The following is a 23316-nucleotide window of genomic DNA, read 5'->3' on the forward strand; positions in this document are numbered from 1 at the left end:
TCGTGTCCTCTTACAGTTGTATTTATATCCATGCATTTCTATCTGTGTGTGTGAACAGGGGTGGAGTTTGTCAGATTCCACTGGGGTCTCTCTCTTGGAGTGTTAGTTTCTCTCCGTACTGTCTGTTTGATTCCGTCTGGCACCTTTACCCATCTCTGGCCCGGTAGCTTTACTTTCAGGGAGAATCGGAGATGGAAAAGAGAGGAGATGTAATGCTGGGGGTCGAGGATGAATCCGGGCAGCCCGTCTCGGCCTTGTCGATTCTCTCGCTGCTAGAACGCGTGTCGACGATCATCGATGGCGTCCAGGCCAGCCAGCAGCGCATGGAGGAGCGTCAGCAGCAACTCGAAAGCTCGGTGAGCGCCGTCCAATCCGAGCTTCTCAAACTAGCTCGCGACCATGGCGCCACGGCCACAACCGTTGACAAACTGATGCAGAAAGCCCGCCGCGTGAGCACACACGTTAAAGAAGTACGTTCACGTGTGGAGAAACAAAACGTGCGTGTGAAGAAAGTGGAGACTACACAGGATGAGCTGCTCACCCGCAACAAGTTCAGGGTTGTTATCTACCAGGTAAACACATTCCTAATAACCGCCGCATGTGTGTTATGTGGTGACAAGAGGGTGTGGCTCAATCCTTTTGGCATTTAACAGCAAGTTGGCAGTGTAATCTCACACATTGCAATAGGGGGCGCACTTGAGAATTTCCTTTCTAGAGCTGATTGGCTAACTATTTATGTTAGTGTGTCAGATGGTTGATATAAAGATATTTTTGATTTGTTAATTCAAGAAACTTCCAGAATGAGAAAACAGAGAGTGATAATGAGCCTTAAAGGGATAGTCCACCCAAAAATTAGAAATCTGTCAAATTTACCTTTTATGTTGTTTGTTCCTCACTGGAACACAAAAGAAGATATTGTGAAGAATGTTGGTAACTAAATGATTTCAGGTTCCTTTGACATCAACACTATGGACAAAAATGGCTTTGGTCACCAACATTCTTCAAAGTAATTTCTTTTGTGTTCCAAACCAAAAATATTAGGTTTGACATGATGTGAGGGTTAGTAAAGATGACAGAATTTTCATTTTTGAGTGGACTATCCCTTTAACCACAGACAGTGTATCACAGATTACTAGTTGTCCAGTGTGGTTTTGTCAATAATCTATAACATTTTTGTTCAATGTTTCACCAAATTACATTTGGTTCCCTAATCATGAATATATGGTTTAGGAGTGACACAAATGCTGATTCAGTTCAATTCTTTGTTTTAGAATTCTGGCAAATTTGTCTTTTTCACTACTTGCTGTGTTACGCAACACTAGGATTAATAATTAGAGGTTATGTGTGACATAATAAATTAGTCTAAATTAGGTTGTTAAAGTGAATGTGTCAGTATTAGTGTGTGTGTGGTTATTCTAAGGTTTCCTAATATAGAGCTGCACACACAGCTGAAGCAACTCTTTAAGGCTATTCCCTGAATAGGGAGTTTCTACATACACATACATAGACATCCATTCTTACAGACTACAAAAATGCCCTCCAGGGAAGGGTCATCTCATGTAACCAGACTTTAGACTGGCATAAAACCTAATCCACTTTGCTTGTTATGGCCAAGAACCGCCCACTTACACAGGAGGAGAGTGTCCGGCCGACATATAAAGTAACCAAGCACAGTATGTTTTTTGACATTTTGTAAACATACTGTAAATGTGAAATGTATGATACCACAAAAGTAGATTAGCACTTTATTTACTCTTGAAATTTTGATAAAACAAGCTTAAAATTAGTGGAAAATGCATGTATGTATGACTTTGTGATCAAAATTTCATAATTTACAAAAGAACTAAACTAACTGAATAACTTTCAGTCTGCAAATCTCCAAATGTACTGATAAAAACCCTATGCGACTTTTAAATTGGAACTGGTGATTTTAACCAGTTTTTCATGTGCAATGTAACATTAGACATATGTGACCCAGGACCACAAAACCAGCTTTAAGGGTCCTTTTTTTTTTCATGAAATTGAGATTTATACATCATCTGAAAGCTGAATAAATAGTATTGGACAATATTTGGCCGAAATCGCCTTTAAAGTTGTCCAACTGAAGTTCTTAGCAATGCATATTACTAATCAAAAAATACATTTGGATATATTTATGGTAAGAAATTTACAAAATATCTTCATGGAACATGATCTTTACTTAATATCCTAATAATTTTTGGCATAAAAGAAAAATCACTCATATTGACCCATTCAATGTATTGTTGGCTATTGCTACAAATATTCTGTGCTACTTTTGACTGGTTTTGTGGTCCAGGATCACATACCATCTAATAATCATCTTGGTGGACCTTCCAAAAGTAACAACTGAAACTATATGAGTAAACTTTACCTAAAGGGACACGTTTCTGGGCATTTGATTGACAGGCGATCTGACCAATCATAACGCAGAATCTGCTATTTTGCCTGACAAACAATCCAGACAGGAGAGCAGATTAATGTCAGTGGACTTGAACTTGAAAAATAGTGTGTATTTTCATCTTTCCTCTGTTGAAACAAGGTACCTTCTGATGTTCGTTCATTCATTTTTAAGTGTGTGCTATAACTAGTGAAATCTCTGTCATTATTTACTCACCCTCATGCCATTCCAAACCTATATGACTTTCTTCTGTTAAATGCAGAAGAACATATTTTGAACTGAAGATTGCCTCAGTGGTATTTTGTTCATACAATTTCACTGTATGGACAAAAACAGTTACAATATTCTTCAAAATATCTTCTAGTAAATAAAGACAATTAAGTAAGTGACTTGTGTTCTGTAACTGGACCAAGATTTTACACCATAACAGAACTGGAAATGTAGAAGCGTATTTGTGTTTTAATTTAAAAAAAAATCTAAACAGAAATTTTTATTAAAATAAATAATTCAGTTGAAATATGTTGATAGGGAAATTGATGTTTGGTAATCAGCACAATGATTCTTGCATCTTGGTTAGTTTGATGCTGCAAGAAAGCATCAAAAATCTAGGCCTCCAGCAAACCTGTTGCAGCAATTTCCTTACTAATGTTACTACATAAAGTTTTATAGACACACAAACAGCAGAGTTCTTTTCCATGACCTTCTGGGAGTAGATGAAGTTGGAGTGTGTTTTTTTTCTACTGAATAATGTTCTCTCGTTTCTGTCTTCTACTGCAGGGTGAAACTGAAGTTCCCTCTGTTGCTGTCACTAAGACTCCAAAGGGGGCGGGGCTTGCTAACTTGGAGGTGGAGCCTGATGAGTATGAAATCCCTGCTGACCTATCATCTGATGAAGAGTACATGGTGGTCGAGGAGGCGGAGTCATCTCGGGGCGCCCGTCTGAAACAGAGCGGGTTAAAAGGCATCGAGAACATCAAAGCTGCGTTCTCCAAAGAGAACATGAACAAAACCCGTGAGAAGACGCGGGAAAACCTCAACAAGACCAAGGATAGCCTCAGTAAGACGGGCCAAACGCTCGGAACCAAAATCAACACCTTTGGTGAGAAGATCGTGCCCCCTGAGCAGCGAGAGAAGATCCGTCAGAGCAGCGAGAGGCTGAAGGAAAACATCGCTAAGAAAGCACCCAATAAAGAATCGTTCAAAATCAAACTGAAGAAGGAACGCACGGTCGCTGAGGGCCAGGAGGGCGCAGAGGCGGAGCTTGCTGTGACTCCTCCCAAAGGCAGGAAGTCTAGCCCAGATGTGACCTACACAGAGGTGGTTACCGAGAACAAGAGGGAGGGTCCAGTGTCAGAGGAAGGAGCGACTCGTATCCAAGAGGACTGAAAACAACAAGTCACCACAGAAACTGTGGAGAAGTGAAAGGGAAAAACATAAAATGTAGAGAAAGAAAGCAGTTAATGAGTAAGTGGAAGAAAGAAAGGATTTTTTCATAAATAAAAAACAATGTGCTCCAATATGTGAGAGTGTATGAGTATGTGTGTGTTGGGTAGCCAAATTAATTAACAGTGCAAGCACTGGATGTGTTTGTATCATTTCTGTTACCATAAGCCACATGTGAAATATATTAAAATGTGAAAACATATGCTGTCTAATGTGTTCTTTATCCAGATGACTTTATCCAAACATTTGTAGTTAAGCTGGGGCCTGAACCTCAATTACAGTCAAGACCAGAGATAATTTGGATCTCCAAACATTTGTGTTGTCACACACGCCAACATCATAGAGACAGAGACTGGCAGAGTGAAAGAAAGATTGACCCGTCAGCCAAAAAAAGATCTCTTGGAATTAATCTCAACAGCTGAGCGGTTCTGACCAGCACATAGCAACCTAACATGAGAAACACACTGGCACACAGTTTATCTAAAGACAGCTAAACACTATAATGCATGTTCATTTTTTAATTCAGCTTCTCACTTACATACACTACCACTCAAAAGTTTTTGAACAGTAAGATTTTGAATGTTTTTTAAAGAAGTCTTCTGCTCACCAAGCCTGCATTCATTTGATTGAAAATACAGCAAAAGCAGTAATATAGTGAAATATTTTTACTATTTAAAATAACTGATTTCTATTTGAATATATTTTAAAACGTAAATGGCGGGATTATAGAAATTAATACTTTTATTTAGTAAGGATTAAAATTGATCAAAAGACATTATAATGTTACAAAAGATTTGTATTTCAGATAAATGCTCTTCTTCTGAACTTTCTTTGCAGAAAATATATGTGAAAATAAAAAAATATATGTATAATAAACACGATTAAACGTTTATTAAAAGTGACAGTAAAAACTTTTCAAATAAATACTGTTCCTTTGACTTTTCTATTCATTAAAGAAACAATAAGAAACATATTGCTGTTTGCACAAAATATTAAGCAGCAAAATCGTTTTCTCGAGTACAAAATCAAAATGTTAGAATGATTTGTAAAGGATCACATGACACTGAAGACTGGAGTAATGATGTTGAAAAATTTAGCTTTACCATCACTGGAATAAATTACATTTTAAAGTATATTCAGATAGTAAAAAGTTATTAAGTTGGTTTGAGAAAGCCAACTTACTGATCTACTATTTAAGATTATTATTATTCTTCTTCTTCTGAGCCAAATTTCGGTATCTACCTCCTCCTAGAGCTTTCAAGCTAGAACCACCAAACTCGGCCCAGACCTTCAGACTGGTCTGACTCGGTGTGCTCTATCTTTTCTAACTGATCCGGCTTACGGTTTTCATAAACCAGACTGTCAAAGCCACCAAAAATCCCATAGACTTACATTGACGGAATGTTCAAATGAGCCAATACTCTTCAACACTTCCCAGAATCCCTTGAGGCTCAATCAAGCTTCCCTTCTATGTACTATTTCTAATCCATTTAGACTATTTAAGATTCCACCCTAATATTTCTAATATTTCTAATCTGTCTAGCTATCTAAATCATGCTATCAACATGCTAGTAATTTGCTAATCATGCTAACAACATGCTAGTAACATGCTAATCATGTTAGAAACATGCTAATAACATGCTAATCATGATAGAAACATGCTAGCAACGTGCTAGTAACATGCTAATCATGCTAATTATGTTAGAAACATGCTAACAACATGCTAATCAGCTTGCAGCATGCTAGTAACTTGCTAATCATGTTAGGAACATGCTAGTAACATGCTAATCATGCTAGCAACGTGCTAGTAACATGTTAATCATGTTAGAAACATGCTAATAACATGCTAATCATGATAGAAACATGCTAGCAACATGCTAGTAACATGCTAATCATGCTAATTATGTTAGAAACATGTTAACAAAATGCTAGTAACATGCTAATCATGTTAGAAACATGCTAACAACATGCTAATCAGCTTGCAGCATGCAGGTAACTTGCTAATCATGTTAGCAACATGGTAGTAACATGCTAATCATGCTAGCAACGTGCTAGTTACATGCTAATCATACTAGAAACATGCTAACAACATGTTAGTAACTTGCTAATCATGTTAAAAACATGTTAATCATGCTAACATCATGCTAATAACTTGCTAATCATGCCAGAAACATGTTGGCAATTGTTAATCATGCCAGAAACATGCTAGTGACATGGTAATCATGCTAGAAACATGCTAGCAACTTTGCTAATCATGCTTGAAACATGTTAACGACAAGCTAGTAACATGTTAGCCATGTTAGAAACATGCTAGTAACATGCTAATCATGTGCGAAACATGCTATCAACATGCTAATCAGGCTAATCATGCTAACAACATTCTAGTAACATGCAAATTATGATAACAACATGCTAATCATGCTAACAACATTGTAATCAGCCTATAAAAATACAAGCAATAAGATAATCATCCTAAAACATGTTAACAACATGTTAAATCATGTAAGCAATGTGTTAAATCATGCTAGCTGCTTCCATACTATTACAACTGCTTCAAACTTTCAGGCTAGGCTTTCTCAAGCCAACTTGAAGTTTGTTCTCAAACTTTACTCATCTAGTTTTAACTTGTAATATTTAAAAATATTTGTTTTCTTGCTGTAGCTATTTTAATCAAACAAATGCAGACTTGGTGAGCAAAAGAGACATTTTTTCAAAAACATAAAAAATCTTACCTACCCCAAACGTTTGAACGGCAGTGCCTAAATTTATTTTTATAGACTGTAGCAGTAAATACATAACAACGGAATCATTTTGCTGACCTGTTTGTGGCGCTGTTTCTTCTCCGCTCCATCGTGTGGCAGCACTGAGATTCTCATCATAACACCCGCAGCACAAAATGTTCAGACAAACACTCATATGTGAGACTTTCGGCTCACTAGTACCATTTACTTTACAATTACATATTTTGTATTATTCGTTATTACTCATTGTTTACTATTAAACATCGTGGTTCATTACTATTATTTTGTTTTCTATCACGTCCAGCGTGTGACGTCATTCCTGGCGACAGTAACTACAACATCCCGAATCCGCTTTAGCAGCTTGTGCATCAGAAACGCCTGATAAAATACACAGAGAGAAGGAGAAACGTGTGCAGATGTGCCTGTATACATCTCAGTGATGTTTATTAAAGTTTAAACCCGCCAATAAAGCTTGTTGAGTGTGAATAGAGAGGGATAAGGATGGCGGAGGAGGAAGAGCGCGGACCAGGTTCGGTCTATCAGATGTTCGTGCTGATGGAGGATTTGCTGGATAAACTCAAGGTTCTTGATTATGAACAGCATGTTTTGGATAAACACAACATCAAACCTCTATCCAGGTGAGAGATTTAGAATCGCTACATTATATGTGGATTATAATGCGTTATATTGTTTTTTTTTCTGACACAAACATTATAGTTAAGTTCATAGTTGATGTTTTTTTTAAGTTAGCCTGTAATAAAATCCAAAACATGTTGCATCTCCTAATCTTATTGACATTAATGAAGTCAAAAGCCCTTAAATAAAATGTAGAAATAAGTAGTGACCAAGAACAACTGAAGTAATTGCTTTTAAGGAGCATGAAACGTGTGATAGTAACCTTCAAACTGATACAAACATTACTAGAGTTACTTATAAGTAAAACTTATAAGGATCAGTCTTTGCTGAATCAAAATATGCTTTTTCACTGTTTTTCAGGCATTATTTTGTCTCTAGCCCTCACGTGGTGTCAAATCCTGGTGAGCAGTTCTTTATGTTCAGTGTAATTGCCGCCTGGTTGATTTCTCTCTGTGGACGGCCGTTTGACACACCGCAGGAGTACGATGATCCCAATGCCACCGTCTCCAACATCCTGTCTGAGCTGCGTGTCTTGGTGAGATGTTATAATAGTGATGGCATCCTCACAAGTGTGTAGGTTTCATGATTATCACTGTATGTTTGTTTTAACTAGGGTGGCCAGGTTGACTTTCCCCCATCTAAGCTGAAGTCTGGATCTGGAGAGCATGTCTGTTATGTTCTAGATCAGCTGGTAGAAAAGGCACTTAAGAGTAAAGGATTCGCCTGGAACAGGTAACAGCACACACATACACCACAAGCTGATTGAACAAAACACATACTAGCTGATATTCTCTTTCTGTCAGGCCTCTGTACCCGTCTGTGGAGGTGGAAGAAGAATGTGTGCAGGAGGATGATGCTGAGCTCACACTCAGTAAAGTAGAGGAAGAAATGACAGTGAGTCAAACTCTATTCTAAGCTTTCATCTGTCAAGCTTTTATATTAGCAGTTTTTTTTTTGTGTTGTAAATTTTGTTGAGTAATTTAGCTCAGAATTTATTAAATTGTATTTGGATTAACAGTGTGTTTGTAGCTTTTTTATTAGATCTGCTTCAAGGAAATCAAAATCACAGTCAGAGTAAGCTTTATTTGCGCAAACACAAAACAAATTTGTTATGGTTTACAGGAGTTCTGAGTAACTATATGCAAATATATTAAACAAGAAAAAAGGAAAAATACGTAGAATTAAAATAAAGACTTAAAATTATAGAAACCTTGATGGAGTAAGCATAAGACTTATGTACAGATGTGCACATTATGTACAGTATAAAAAAAAATGTGTTTATAAATATGTAACATGCATTCTTTGAAATTGAGATATATATCATCTGAAATGTGAGTATGATTTGTTAGGATAATATTTGGCCGAGATGCAACTATTTGAAAATCTGGAGTCTGAGGGTGCAAAAAAATCTAAATACTGATAAAATCAAATTTAAAGTTGTCCAAATGAAGTTCTTAGCATTGCATGTTACTAATCAAAATTAAGTTTTGATATATTTACTGTAGGAAATGTACATAATATCTTCATGGAACATGATCTTTACTTAATACCCTAATGATTTTTGTCATAAAAGAAATATCGATAATTTTAACCCATACAATGTATTTTTGGCTATTGCTGCAAATGTACCCGTGCTACTTATGGCTGGTTTTGTGGTCAAAAATCACATATGTATTTGCACAGTATAATAATAATAGTTGTAGTGGTAATAAATAATGATAATTAAAAAAAATTGAAAACATAATAAAAACATCTCCAGTATGCCATGGCAGGCAAATCAAAAAAAAAAAAAAAAGAAATTATTTATGGGGTAAACTACAAAAATATGGTTTGTTTGCATAAACAGTTGCAAGCACATAAATGCTTTTGTATTTTAATATAAAGGTTTATTTAATATAAAGGTATTTTGTTGCAATTTATGTGACTTACATTTAAAAAAAAACAAAATTTTAAATGTGTCATACCTTCAAAAGCAAATATACAAAAAATAAATGGAATACACTTTGTAAAAATGTGTATATGTGATATGTTTTGTTATAATTTTGTTTTAACTAACTTTAGCTTAACTTTAATTTTATTATAAACTAAAATAGAGAATATCACAATATATTTTTTGCTTATATCACCCAGTCCTTATTCACAGTAAAGTGAAAGAAAACATGACAGTGATTCACACACAGACTCATGTGTAAAGCGAATGACAGTGAGTCACACACACACTTATTAAAAATGTGCATCTTCAGCAGGAGGATGAGGAGTATGAGGAAGAGGATGGCCTTGATTTAGACGCACTGAAGACCAGAACCAATCAGAGTGTGAGTTTTTGAAATTCCAGTAGCTGAATTTTATATAATAATAAAATTTAAACCTGAAAGGAATAATTACTTTATGTTTTTTGGAAATGGAGTTGTTTCATATGTGAGGTGATATTTGTGTGTATGCTACAAATGATGACATTACGAGGGAAGTAAACAAAGAACTAGTAAACAACATTTTACCCAGTATGTACAGTAAAAGACAACTGGTAGATGTGTGTGTATGTTCAGGAACTCAGTGGATCAAGACCCGCGGTTGTTCTGGAGTCAGATGTTGATGCCGCTGAGTGGAATCTGGAAGTTGAACGTGTTCTTCCACAACTTAAAGTCACCATTCGAACTGACAACAAGGTCTGAAATACTTCAGTGACCTTTAATCATATTATGTCACCTCTACAGTGATGAGGAAACTCTGGTTGACTGAAATAGTGGTTAACTTGTTTCAGGATTGGAGGATTCATCTTGATCAAATGCATCAACATCAAGACGGCATCAACACATCCTTGCAAGACGCCAAGGTCATCCATCCATCAATACATCATTGATGTTTTGAAAAAAAAATTTTAAATAGATAATAATGAAATAATTAAAATATTAAATCTAAGTATGTGCATATGTTTTCAGGGTTGTCTGTTTAAACTGAGGGAAGACATCAGTAAAACACTGGAGAAAGTGAGCAGTCGTGAGAAATATCTCAATACTCAGCTTGAGCATCTTATTTCAGAATACCGCCAAGCACAAGCACAACTCAACAAGGTGAACATCTCAACCAATCAAAACCTAAATTACTAAGCTTAAAGGATTAGTTCATTTCAAGAATATAGATTTCCTGAGATTTACTCCCCCGCATGTCATCCAAGGTGTTCTTTAGTCGAAAAGAAATGAAAGTTTTTGAGAAAAACATTCCAGAATTTTTCTTTAAGTAGTGGACTTCAGTGGTAGCCAACGAGTTGAAGGTCCAAATTGCAGTTTCAGTGCAGCTTTAAATGGCTTAACACGATCCCAGCTAAGGAATCGGGGTCTTGTCTAGCGAAACGATCAGTCATTTTTTTTAAACGATAAAAATGTATATATTTTTTAACCACAAATGTTCTCCGAACCCGCGGATTACGTAATAACATTGGAAAGAAGGCGGAAGTACCGACCCAGTGGTTACAAAGTGAACGTGCAAAGAAAGTCAAATGCGCTTTTACAAAAAACGGTAAAACAATTATGTCAGATGATTTTGCAGTTGGAGGAGAAAATGAGATTTTTGAGAATTTTGCACCTTACCCTACCTTTTTGAACCAAAGTACACAGACGAGGAATTTGTGCATTTCGAGGATTTGTGGTTACAATTAGGGCTGGGCGACATATAAAAAAAACCCTGATATCTCGATATTGTCAAAATTTTTACAATATTCGATATATATCTCAATATGTTTGCATGTGCTATTAAATAATAAAAAAGCATGATTTTCTTTTGCCCCCATTAAAAAAACAATTTAGATAAAACAGCTATTGTTACAAAGTAAATACAACATGTTTAGTGTTTAGTTTTATTAAATGAATGTATATGTAAGTGAAGCAGTGCAAAACAAGTATAACTTTTTAAGTGCATGCAATTCACAATTTACACTGTGCAACTGGGGGAAGTAATTAAACTGGGATAAGTATTTTTGCAAGTTTTACCTAAGAACAATGACATTTCTAATAGTAATTCCAAATTGCAATATGTTTCTCTATTCCAGTGTTACTAATTGTGTGGCTCGCGAGCCTCATGCAGCATTTGTGGCTCGCATGGCAGTAAATAATACGATGATATGATCAATGCAGAGATTTCATAAAAACATTAAAAACAAGCAGGGCTAACTTACAATATAAATTGTAATTTTTCTAAGAAATTGACAGATTATTTCACCACAAAAGACCCTTATTCTTCATCTGGGATTGTGCAGAGCTCTTTGAAACTGCAGTTTGGACCTTCAGCCTGTTGATCCCCATTGAAGTCCACTATATGAAGAAAAGTTCTGGAAGGTTTTCCTCAAAAACCTTAATTTCTTTGTGAATGAACGTGAACATCTTAGATGACATGGGGGTGAGTAAATAAAAATGAAGTTTTTATACTAGAAGTGAACTAGTCATAAGACAGGATGGCAAATGTTGCATCTGTTTTTTTTCACCCAAGGTAAAGGAGCTTTATCAGCAAGCCAGTGGCGGCGTCACAGAGAGAACCAGGATATTGGCTGAGGTGAGTCTAAACAACAGTGCAGTCACACTGTATTGTTATTACAATTATTTAACCATCTTCTAGTTTCCACACAGTAGCAAATAACAGCATCAGTGGTTTTTTATAAATGAATGACTCATAATGCCATATACAGCTGTACTATGTCTACACAGTACATTCATAAAGCACAATTATTTTTACTTCAGATCAGCGAGGAGCTAGAAAAAGTCAAACAGGAAATGGAAGAGAAAGGCAGCAGCATGTCTGATGGAGGTAAACCGCACACACACAACAAACCCTCTTTCATGCTTTACGTGAGCTATAGTTTCTACTTGTTCGTGTGTTTTGTGTTGCAGCTCCAGTGGTGAAGATCCGTCAGAGTTTGACCAAGCTGAAGCAGGAGATTGAGCAGATGGATGTTCGGATGGGAGTGGTGGAGCACACTTTACTACAAGCCAAACTCAGAGAAAAAAACAACATGACCAGAGACATGCACGCTACACACCTCTTGGAGCCCAACACACAGACGTACTGAGTCTTACACACTTGTATGTGTTGGTTACATTTTATATAAATATGTTGAAATATGTTTTTAAATGTAAATAACAAAATATCTAGTATTGAACAATAAAATAAATACTCTCACTACTAGATCCTTTGCTCTCAGAGCTTTAACTTACGTAACTTTTTCCAGAGAAAAAGAGAAGGGTGTTGGTTATAGAGGCGCCTGAGCTAAGCATTACACACACATGTCACTATTCAATGATGTCATCCTCACATGCTGCAGAGAAATACTAGAGATTATTCTGGTTTGCTTTAGTTCGTTTGGGCATGCTCAAGTTATCAGTCCACATCCTGAGGAAACGTGTTCAGCCTAAGAACAATGAACTTTTTGTTGAAATTATCTGTGGAATTGTAATATTTATAGGAATTCTCAAGCAAATAGTAGTAATTTGCAGCATCTGTAAATGGTATAATACCCAGTTATCCATATAATATAATATTATATAATATATCCGTATCATATAATATTATATAATATTATAGTATAATATTCATGACCCTGGATCACAAAACCAGTCATAAGTAGCATGGTGTATTTGTAGCAGTAGCCAACAATACATTGTTTGAGTCAAAATTATTGATTTTATGCCAAAGCATTAGGATATTAAGTAAAGATCATGTTCCATGAAGATATTTTCTACATTTCCTACTGAAAATGTATCAAAACTTAATTTATTATTACTAATATACATTGCTAAGAATTTAATTTGGACAATTTTTTTTTTTTTGTCAAATTTTCAAATTGTTGTATCTATTCGAACAAACCATGCATCAGTGGAAAGCATATGATTGGTTTTGTGGTCCAGGGTCACAAATGATGATTCCTAACTGTGATTCCAAATGAATAATAATACCATGAATCATCTACAGATTTACAATTTGACTTTTAATTGATACAGGCACTAAATGCTGAAATAAAATCAGAACCACTGTTACAGGTTTGTATCTGTTGCCTGTTGGACTCATTATAAAATATTTGGAAGAATGTGGGTAACCAAATAGTTGACAGCAGCCATTGACTTACATAGAATGAAAAAAAAAAAAAGTATAGAAATGAATACTTTTTAGCAAGGATGCTTTAAATTGATAAAAAGTGATGATTAAGACATAATGTTACAAAGGATTTCTGTTTTAGGTAAATGCTGTTTTTCTAAACTCTGTATTATGTACTCTGTAAAATCTACTCAGCTGTTTTCAACCATAATAATAAAAAATGTTTTTTAAGAAGCAAATCCGAATATTTCTGAAGGATCATGTAACTGGAGTAATGCTGATAAAAAATCAGCTTTGAAATCACAGGATTAAATTACGTTTTAAAATATTTTCAAGTAGTAAAATATTTTTAAATAGTAAAAAATTTTCAGTATTTTTTACTGTTTTTCCTGTAGTTTAGATTAAATAAATGCAGGCTTGCTGAGCAGAAGAAACTTTAAAAAAATTTTGATTAGCATTGTATAGTAAATTATTATGTATTGATTTGGGTTTAATATGTTTGCAGTACTGGTGCACTACTGTATTGTTCAAAGAAGTTTTGTTTTGAACAGTGCCCCCTCCTCTCTCTCTCTCTGGGTCTCTCTGGGTCTCTCTCTCTCTCTCCGAAGGCGTGTTTCTTCATGCATGTCAGTGTTTGTAGGTAAGCGGACAGACTTGATCCGCACCGCTATCCGCATTCTCCGCGGTTTAGGTAAGTTGTTTTTCTCTTATTTCTGAATCTTAGTAGTTTAATATATTTTGCGCAGGTGATACAGTGCAGATACGGCGCTAAAGAATGTGGCGAGATGAAACCGGATGTTAGTATCGCATTACGCTTCTGCATAATCACTTTATTGCCTACATTATCTTAATAACCTGTGCGAATTTAGATTTATTGAACTGTACAATTATCATATACACTATAAACTCACAACTCGATATGTGAGTAAATGTTTTTCGCGCATCTCGTATCTGCTTCAGGCCGCGCGACAAAGACTGAAGGAGCGTCGCGTCTGAACGCAGAAATAGACCAACAGACCGAGCATTAAAACAATGAGAACGCCAGATTTTCTGTGAAGTATCTATTCTGAGCAAGATAAGATAAATTATTTTGATATCCTCTTTAAAATAATAATTATTATTAGTAGTATTATTGTTATTATACTATTATAAACAAGTGAAATTACTGTAAGGTAGACTATTTTATTTATTTATAAAAACTGTCATTGCATCATCAATCTGTAATAATATAATTAACACAAACACAGCAGTTTAGCAAGTTTGTACAATATGCTGCCAAATATTTATTTTTTTCTCTTCAACCATATATTGGTTAAATCACAATCACAATTTCTTATTAAATAAGAGAAATAGATAAATTATGAAATAATAATTGCCAGTAGAAATAAATTGTTTATTTACATTTTGAGCTCTGTTTGTGTCGCTATGCATGTGTGGTTTTGTGGTTGGCATGTATTTCTGCAATGAGCTTCGATATTGCAGCTAGTCATTTCAGCAGTCTGCTGCAATAAGGGCATCTCATGCTTTGATTTCCTTATTTTTTATGTGTTTGCTAAAAAGGTTTTTCTTAATCTTAAAGTCATTTTTATGTGTCTTGCTGACAGAGACTACAGGAAATGTGTGTGAGGATTTTGGGGGCTTTTTTTTGTTCAAGCACAAAAATAAGTTGCAGAAGTGTGTCATGTGATCACTCTGGGAACAGATTTTTTTTAAGAAAAACAAATGAGCTTTTTTGTGTGTGTTTGTGTGTGTGTGTGTGTGTGTGCGTGTGCTTGTGCGGGAGAGAGAGAGAGCATGTGTTCTTGTACTCCCTCATTCTTTGCCGTTAGTCTGCTCTGCTCCACTGATAGCAGCTGCCGTGCACACATGCACAACACTCCGCTCAGCCAATCAGTTTATTTCTAGCCAGGAAGTGGTTAACAGGAAGTACAGTAACTGGTCTCCACCTTCTTTGCCAGCATCATCCCCATTTGGATCATCATGGCTTCCTGATCCCCCTCCCCATCTTACTCCCATTACATCCTGTCAGACACCCCTCACCATTTTTTATTAAATTATTCATTTTATTTCATGAAATAATTTTTTTTTAACATTTTATCTATTTTACACACAAAAAAAAACATGATATTTTTCCTCTCATTTGACCTCATTTACCCCATTACACAAAAGAATACCTGTAATTTCAGTTCCATATCTAATTATAGGATTGATTTACATTTTCCTTTATTTTTCATATTGTGTATTTAATTCTTAAGACTTTTTTATATTTGATTTATTATTTTGTGATTATATATATATATATATATATACATTTTTAGCATCATTACTCCAGTCTTCAGTGTCACATGATCCTTTAGAAATCATTCTAATATGCTGATTTCCTGTTTAAGAAACATTTTTAATTATTATAATTCAAAAGAGTCAGTATAATTTTTCTTTCCTTTTTTGGAAAAGAAATTATAGAAATTAATTGGATGCTTTAAATTGATCAAAAGTGATGATAAAGACATTTATAATGTTGCAAAATATTTCTATTTCAGATAAATGCTGTTCTTCTGAACTTTCTATTCATCAAAGAAAACTGAAAAAAATTCTACTCAGATGTTTTCAACATAATAATAATAATAAAATGTTTTTTGAGCAGCAAATTGGAATATTAGAATGATTGCTGAAGGATCATGTGACTGGAGTAATGATGCTAAAAATTCAGCTTTGAAATCACAGAAATAAATTACATTTTAAAATATATTCAAACAGAAAACAGGTATTTTAAATAGTACAATTATTTTAAAATATAACTGTTTTTGCTGTACTTTCGATCAAATAAATGCAGACTTGGTGAGCAGAAGAGACGTATTTTAAAAGAAACATTAAAAATTAAAAAGTTATATATAATCTAGATTTATAATTTAGATTTATTTTTGCTTTCATTTTATCTTAGTTTTATGATTGTTGCACAACCTTAATGTGGTGAAAATCAATGCAAAAAAAAAAGGTCAAGAATTGTTTTACATGAGCAATGCACATTTGGCAAATTATATACTATCAATGTCTTTGAGCACAATGTTATTTTGTGTTTATTATTACAGGTTTAACAGCAGTGTGAGCCATGTCTTTCTTCTTTAAAGGAGCGGTTACAAGTATGTGTGCCCTCATATCATGTCTCTCTCATTCTTCCTCTATCTTGTGCACACATTCTTTGATAAGACTGACCTGATGTTTGTTACAGGTTCTCCAGTTAAGACCAGGAGGCAGGAGGCTGAATATGTTTGTCAAAGGTACAGGAATGTAGACTGACAGCAGCAACATATATTTATTTTTCCTGTTATTTTCTTTAAGTATATGTGTAATGCTTGTCTGTAAAAAATGTGAGTGTACATTAATACTGTTTCTCTCTTTCAGTCTTGACGTCTCCCACTTCTCTGACTCCTCCTTCGAGTGTTTCTCCACCAATCCGCTGACAGGCTCTGTGTGCTCGTGCCGCCGAAGTCCCCGCCTGCTTGCCAATGGTTATTATGTACTGACAGAGGACAGTTTTACCACAGATGACGAGGGTAACGTCACTCTGACTCCCTCGCACACCAGCGTCTCATACAAAGAGAATCTTGTCCGGTGAGATTTATCACAGTGTTTGTTGTTGTGTGTGTGCATTGAGTAAGAATCTCTCAAAGTTAGAAGGCAACTTTAAAAGGATAGTTCTCCCAACAGTGAATATTCTGTCATTAATAATTACTCACCCTTATGTTGTTCCAAACCTGTAAGACTTTTGTTCATCTTCTGAACACAAATTAAGATATTTTTGATGAAATCTAAGAGCTTTCTGACCTTCCATAGACAGCCAGATTCCACGTCAAGGCACAGAAACGTAATAAGAATGTCGTTAAAATAGTCCATGTGACCACAATGCAATGGAGGGTTAGAAAGCTCTTGGATTTCATCAAAAATATCTTAAATTGTGTTCTAAAGATGAAAAGTCTTACGGGTTTGAAACAACATAAGGGTGAGTAATTAATGACAGAATTTTCATTTTTGGGTGAACTATCCCTTTAAATCTAACAGAAAAATAAACCCTTCTTGTGTTTGCTTATTAGTATATTCAGACGAAAGCGGCGGCCAAAAAGATCACTGGCCAGCCTTTTTAGTGATATGAGCCAATCGTGCCAGTCCTGGCTGGAAGGAAGTGTATTTAGACGATCTGACCCCATCACTCCTCTCCAGTCATCATCATGGGAGGAACTAGACACCAGCTTTGAGACAACTACACCTATCAGCTTCACCTATGGTTAGAAGGCTTCTAGTTTTGGAGTTTAAAATATTTGCCTATTCAGCTTTTGTGAAGGTGTGTGTTTCTTTATAGACCCCACAGATCCTGTTTCCTCCCCTGATAAAATGCCTCCTCAGACTCAGCTAGAAGAGGAGGAGCCTCCATGTGAGTCATGCTCCACCCATGAACAATTCAGCCAATCAGTGAGCGGCCTCCTGGATGTTCCTCCACCGTCCATGTGTCACCTCAGTAGTTATAGCTCATCCAGCAAGACGGCAGGTGAGAAAGAGCTGAGAAAGTTTTTGATGAATATGGAAAAATTGGTACAGCTGGAACTTATTTTGATTATGTTTTTTTTTTTTTTTTTTTTTTAGAAACTGTGTTCTTGAAAGTCCTTCTCCTCATCCTTACTTTGTGCCTCTGCATTGCCATCTCCTCCGGGTAATGAAAATATGTGTGTGTGTGTGTGTGCATGTGGGAGAGAGAGGCTGTATCCAAAATTGTATACCTTTGTTCCTCTTCAGAACACAAATTAAGATATTTTTGATGCAATCGGAGAGCTTTCTGACCCTGCATAGACATCAACGCAACTACCACGTTCAAGGCCTAGAAGGGAAGTAAGTACATCGTTAAAATATTCCATGTGACATATAGTCCATTCAACCTTAATTTTATGAAGCATCGACTGACACGGAAGAGAAGAAATTGTTGGAAGTCGTTATTTTTTTTCTTTTGCACATAAAAAGTATTCTTGTAGCTTCATAACATTACAGTTGAACCACTGATGTCACATGTATTATTTTAACAATGTCCTTACTACCTTTCTGGGCCTTAATTATGGTAGTTGTGTTGCTGTCTATGCAGGGTCAGAAAGCTCTCTGATTTCATCAAAATGTCTTGTGTTTCGAAGAAGGTCTTACAGGTTTGGAACGAGCAATTAATGACAGAATTTTCATTTTTGGGTAAATTATGACCTTTAAGAAGTAGCTACACAGAGAGAAAGTGATTTCAGACACAGCTAGTGAGATTCCTGTCTGTGTGGCTCATTTCTTGTGAAAATAGGCAGAGCTTTTTACTTCTCATAGATTAATGGCATCATAATCTTCACAGGTGGATGTTGGGAGGTGTTTCTGCAGCAGTGGCATTCATGGTTCTGCTTTCATCTATATGTGAGTAAACAAATCAAGTAAAATAGCAAACTTAATCACTATTATACTTGCATAATCTGACATATTCATCAGTGAAAAATATACATCAATGATAAAAAAAAAACGTAGCATAGGAGTTTTTGTAAATTATATTCATTCATATTTGATTGGTAAAAGTGAGTTACACACCAGAATGAACCAGGTATTTATGGGAAAGAGACTCATGAAGTTTTGGAATATTTGTCCTCTCCCCAAATTTGTCGCTACCAAACACAGTAATAATAATTTATTTGAAGGGTCATATTGACCTATTAAGGTTTTGCTTACATTTACATTCTAAATATATTTTTTGCTATTTTATTACTTTTTTCAGAAGTAAATCAATAACAGTTACCTTTTTAACAATATTTCAAGTGTAATTTATGAGATTTGTTGCATTTTGAATCCAAGTTTTCTTTGTAAAAGCCATACTGATCATACTGATTTCATAGTTAAATATTCATTAGTTTGAATATATATTGAACCAAAACTATCATAACATCTTAGTTGACAGTTCAGTATACTTTATTTTTGACAGAATATCCCATGTTTCGGTTGTGACTGCACATTTTCAGTATTGACAATAATGCTTTGGTAGCGACCACATCGTATTACAGAGTTTTAGCTTGCAAACTAAACACTACTAAAACATACTAAAATACATATAATTTGCATAACTGTACAAAAATGTTGTTTATATATCAGAAATTATAAATCAGTTCAAAACTTAAAATCTCAAAATTCATCCTTTGAAAGGCATTTTAAAATCAGACATTGCATTACCACGGAAAATCTACATCAGAATCATATTACAAAATGTTTTCATTCATGAAGTATAAAAATTTCAGTCTGAATAGTGCATTTTTATGTCTGTGCTAAAAAAATGGGAGTGACAGTTGATGAGTGTTAATAGATACTGTAATAGAAGGATCTTAGTAGACATCTAAAATTTGAATTCTTAAATGCTTTTTGAATGTGTTTTTTGGTTTGCACCAATTCTGTAGAATGGCCCATATATATAACCAATAAAATTTAGGGTGGCTGGTCAACAATTATATTATAAACCTAACTTCTCTTCTATTTTATGGGTACAATATTGTAAAATCCTTCTCCCTGTCTCTCCATCAGGTATGTCTAAACCTGGAACAGCAGTGCGCTGGAGGAGAGCAAAGACTGAGGTGAGAATCTGGGAATGGATTAACTGACTTTATGAAGTTTCTGTTCTAAATAAAGAATATAACATCCATGTTGTGTCTCTTCATCAGGACATCACCTCCAGAAACGAGTGAGGAGGAAGCACACACAATTACACACATCTGTGTGAAGTCTGTCCAGAGGAGGCCAGAGGAAGTGAGTGTGTGGACACACATCCTGCATCAGCATTAAAATGTAGTTATAGATCAGTTTTTGTAGTGGTGTTTTCACTGATTAGCTAAAGAGTTCTGAATATAATAATTAGTGACAGAACCAATGATGGAAGATGACTGTCACAAGAACTTTTACGTGCTAAGATAAGCGTGTATTTTTTAAATAGATGGACATATCAGTGCAGCATGATCATTCAGTAGATGTTTACGAATTTGATCAATTTTCTAAATGAAAGACTGGATTGCATTATGAGGGATTCTTTGAGTCAGTGGAGATGCCCTGCGTGACAGAGCAGCATAGAAGTGAAATGTTTCAGTCGTGTTTGTTAAATGCATCAGCTTGGCTTGGTTAAGCTCTTCAACATGGTGACCAGGGCATTGTGTTATTGCCCAGCTTGTCTAGTCAGAATATCGAATTCTAAAAAATATCTACTGCAAAGACCTAGTGTAATATAATAATATAATGATTTTGCAGGAAATCTTTAACTTTTGAAAAGTTGTAGCACAAGAAGTGCCAGTTTAGCTTTGCACAGATGCCTCATATTTGTCAAGTGCCTTTGTTATATGAAACAGGAGGGGTGTTATTGCCATTTGCCAGGGTTAAAGTCACATATTTGTGCTGTGTGATTTAAGAGGGCTGAAATTTTAAGCACAGAAAGGAGCGCAATAATTAAATTTATTATAAAAGCATTGCACTTAAAATAGGATTTAACGCTCTTATATTACAGGGACTCTATTAAGGCAATTAAACGCTGTTTGCAGGGAATTCGTGCTGCCAAAGGAGAACATGTTCTTGATGTACTGTATTATAAGTGTATAATTTTGTCACGTTCATACAAGGCAACTGCTCTCACAGAAATTTAAGAGTTAACTGTGAGTAGAAAGTGTGTCTGTACAACATGACCAAAATGCATGAAGTGCAGCTAAACTTATATCCTCTGAAGGGAATGACTAGCTTCTAATGTTTTTATTGAGATGATGAAAACATTTAAAGTTTATAGGAGTTTTGAAGGCAGCTCTGTTTTGAAAAAAACAAAGACATTCATGAGGAAACAAAAGCAAAGCGAGGATAAAATTAAGTGTTTAAAGAAGCATTTAAAATTTTTAGAGGTTGAAGCCTAAAAATCTGAAAGGAAACATGTTTGAGACCAAGCCAAGGTGAAAAAATGAATCATTCAAATGCATTTATTCTAGGCAATAGATTTCTGATGTGTTTATATGAACTGTATTGTCTTCTGTGTTTACTGTAGAAGTTTTTGTAGTGCTCATGAACAACGAAACAAGAATGAATATTGCTCTATAAAACAGTCAATATTTACTGTAAAGTGTTTTTAAGAAACTATCATTATTAGGGGCCAAGCACAGAAAGGTTAAAGGTGAGGAAGCTGAAAGGGTATATATCTATATATCTCTGTATCTCTGTATAAAGGCTATCTCTGTTATATTAAAAGGCTGACGACGCCACCTATTGGCCAAAAGTTATAAGTAATTCTATTTTTTTTTTTTTTTGGACTTTAAAGCCCTTGTCTTTAAATCCTTACAAGGAATGCTATGTCCAATCAGATTTACAAATCATTTACATGATGTTTTTGTTGATGTGCTTGGTTCTGTAATTGCTGCTTGCAGCTATATTTATAAAAATAATTATTATTGTTAATACAACAATCAGTTAGATGAGGGATATAAGCAATTAGTCCATTATATCCTTTCAGAAATGGGATAAAAAATGTTGGGAAAATAATTCAGAAAAGAAAAGAATGTGTGTTTTTTTTTATTTATTTGTTATTCTAATTATATAAATATTAAGACACTGGGTACAGAGTTAAAAGGCAAGATTATTCCAAATATGACAGCATTAAACCGTTGACATATTGGATGTAATTTCACACCAAATTTGTAAAATTACGACTGAAGTGCAAGAAGCACATCTTTAGTTTGTACTAAACTGGCCTCATAATGTGTTCACTGATCAGTAATCTGTTGCAGAATTCAGTGAGGCCAATTATTATATAAAATATTAAATTATTTCCCTTTGAGCTTTGATGACTGCAGTGAACCTGTAACTGCATTTAACAATGTGTCACAAAGGAACTAAAGATTACTGTAAATAGTAAATGCTTTAGTTGTTATGTATTATTCCACTGCATGAGAAAGTAAAAGGAAAAATTTACGTGGTTCATGTATACACTGTAAAATATAATCTTAAAAGTAAATGCATTTATGTAATTTGCACAAACGTATTTTGCCATGTTAGAAAGTATTAAAGGAGTGATAGGCCTTAAAACAGATGTGTTCTTTAAGGTTAATAGTTTTACAGTGTATTTTGTACAAAAAAAAAAAAAAAAGCTGTATTGTCCGTTTTCATCAATAAAGTTTTCTATCTAAATATAATATTTTTGTTTATTGCTTTAATCAAACATATTATCTTCAGCCAGTTATTTTTTTTATTGATGGTTTTTAAAATTCATACCAGAGGTCGCATTAACCGAAAATTCTCTGTCATTGACGGATTTTTTTTTTTTTTATCAGTGACGGAAAAATCTGAAGGCGGTCCGTCATTTTGATGGATTACACTGAGCGTGATCTATTGTTAATAGTAGCTGTAATTTCCACCCCTGTCCAGTTGGTAGCGAGTGCCCTCCACTGTGGCAGCAGAGCATGGGATACAGAACAAAAACGAAACTGTCACGAATGTTTTCCTATGCCTTTGATTACGCACAGGCGACTACCCAGAAGCTACAGCGATTACTCCACATTAAAGAGAGCCAAAACGGTATTTATTGCTTGAATTTCCTCAGGAAATTTACAGAATTTGAAATCTGAGACTTTGTTTAATATCAAAAGTAACAGGAAGCCTAGCCTATTGCTATTTATTGGAAGGAAGAGGCACTATGTACTGTCCATTCATCAACTGAAAACAGCATAGACCAAGAGATCGATTATGATTTAAGAATCGATATTGGTTCATTAAAATGAGAATCTATTACAATCGAGAAATGGATTTTTTTTACCCAGCCCTTGCTTATTTTTTGTAAACAAAAATTAAAGCACTTAAATGTGTTATTCTGATTAAAATATGAAAATTAAAATGACGGGTAATAATAGATTATGACAGAATTTTTACGAGCCTGTCCGTCAAAATTACTGACAAAGTTGAAGTCTAGCGCAACCTCTGATT

The 23316-nt window shown here is 34.9% G+C and overlaps 3 protein-coding genes across 3 annotated transcripts; all 3 read left to right on the forward strand.

Moving 5' to 3' along the window:
• Positions 1–58: 58 nt before the first annotated feature.
• cavin4a (caveolae associated protein 4a) lies at positions 59–4064 on the forward strand. Its single transcript, XM_051092991.1, has 2 exons — positions 59–572; positions 3197–4064. The coding sequence occupies exons 1-2, from the start codon at positions 192–194 to the stop codon at positions 3803–3805; spliced, it is 990 nt and encodes a 329-aa protein (XP_050948948.1). The 5' UTR covers positions 59–191; the 3' UTR covers positions 3806–4064.
• Positions 4065–6771: 2707 nt separating this feature from the next.
• Positions 6772–13381, forward strand: ift57 (intraflagellar transport 57 homolog (Chlamydomonas)). Its single transcript, XM_051092931.1, has 11 exons — positions 6772–7241; positions 7600–7774; positions 7853–7971; positions 8043–8133; positions 9483–9554; positions 9786–9905; positions 10001–10072; positions 10179–10310; positions 11722–11784; positions 11970–12036; positions 12120–13381. The coding sequence occupies exons 1-11, from the start codon at positions 7105–7107 to the stop codon at positions 12296–12298; spliced, it is 1227 nt and encodes a 408-aa protein (XP_050948888.1). The 5' UTR covers positions 6772–7104; the 3' UTR covers positions 12299–13381.
• Positions 13382–13881: 500 nt separating this feature from the next.
• tmem71 (transmembrane protein 71) lies at positions 13882–22529 on the forward strand. The gene is made up of 10 exons (XM_051093016.1): positions 13882–14011; positions 16410–16460; positions 16550–16598; positions 16723–16932; positions 17412–17602; positions 17678–17863; positions 17959–18025; positions 18695–18753; positions 19900–19949; positions 20037–22529. The coding sequence occupies exons 2-10, from the start codon at positions 16430–16432 to the stop codon at positions 20058–20060; spliced, it is 867 nt and encodes a 288-aa protein (XP_050948973.1). The 5' UTR covers positions 13882–14011; positions 16410–16429; the 3' UTR covers positions 20061–22529.
• Positions 22530–23316: the final 787 nt, after the last annotated feature.

Source organism: Labeo rohita, chromosome 2 (genome assembly GCF_022985175.1).
Source record: "Labeo rohita strain BAU-BD-2019 chromosome 2, IGBB_LRoh.1.0, whole genome shotgun sequence".
NCBI classification, from domain to species: Eukaryota; Metazoa; Chordata; class Actinopteri; order Cypriniformes; family Cyprinidae; genus Labeo; species Labeo rohita.

Excerpts from the sequence above, each read along its gene's own strand:
- ift57 (XM_051092931.1), top strand. The coding sequence starts at position 7,105 with ATGGCGGAGGAGGAAGAGCGCGGACCAGGTTCGGTCTATCAGATGTTC. Across the intron at positions 9,555-9,785 it reads AGACCAGAACCAATCAGAGT|GAACTCAGTGGATCAAGACC; the intron begins GTGAGTTTTTGA and ends GTGTATGTTCAG. Across the intron at positions 10,073-10,178 it reads CATCCTTGCAAGACGCCAAG|GGTTGTCTGTTTAAACTGAG; the intron begins GTCATCCATCCA and ends ATATGTTTTCAG.
- cavin4a (XM_051092991.1), top strand. The coding sequence starts at position 192 with ATGGAAAAGAGAGGAGATGTAATGCTGGGGGTCGAGGATGAATCCGGG. Across the intron at positions 573-3,196 it reads TCAGGGTTGTTATCTACCAG|GGTGAAACTGAAGTTCCCTC; the intron begins GTAAACACATTC and ends CTTCTACTGCAG.
- tmem71 (XM_051093016.1), top strand. The coding sequence starts at position 16,430 with ATGTCTTTCTTCTTTAAAGGAGCGGTTACAA. Across the intron at positions 16,461-16,549 it reads CTTTAAAGGAGCGGTTACAA|GTTCTCCAGTTAAGACCAGG; the intron begins GTATGTGTGCCC and ends TGTTTGTTACAG. Across the intron at positions 18,026-18,694 it reads TGCATTGCCATCTCCTCCGG|GTGGATGTTGGGAGGTGTTT; the intron begins GTAATGAAAATA and ends TAATCTTCACAG.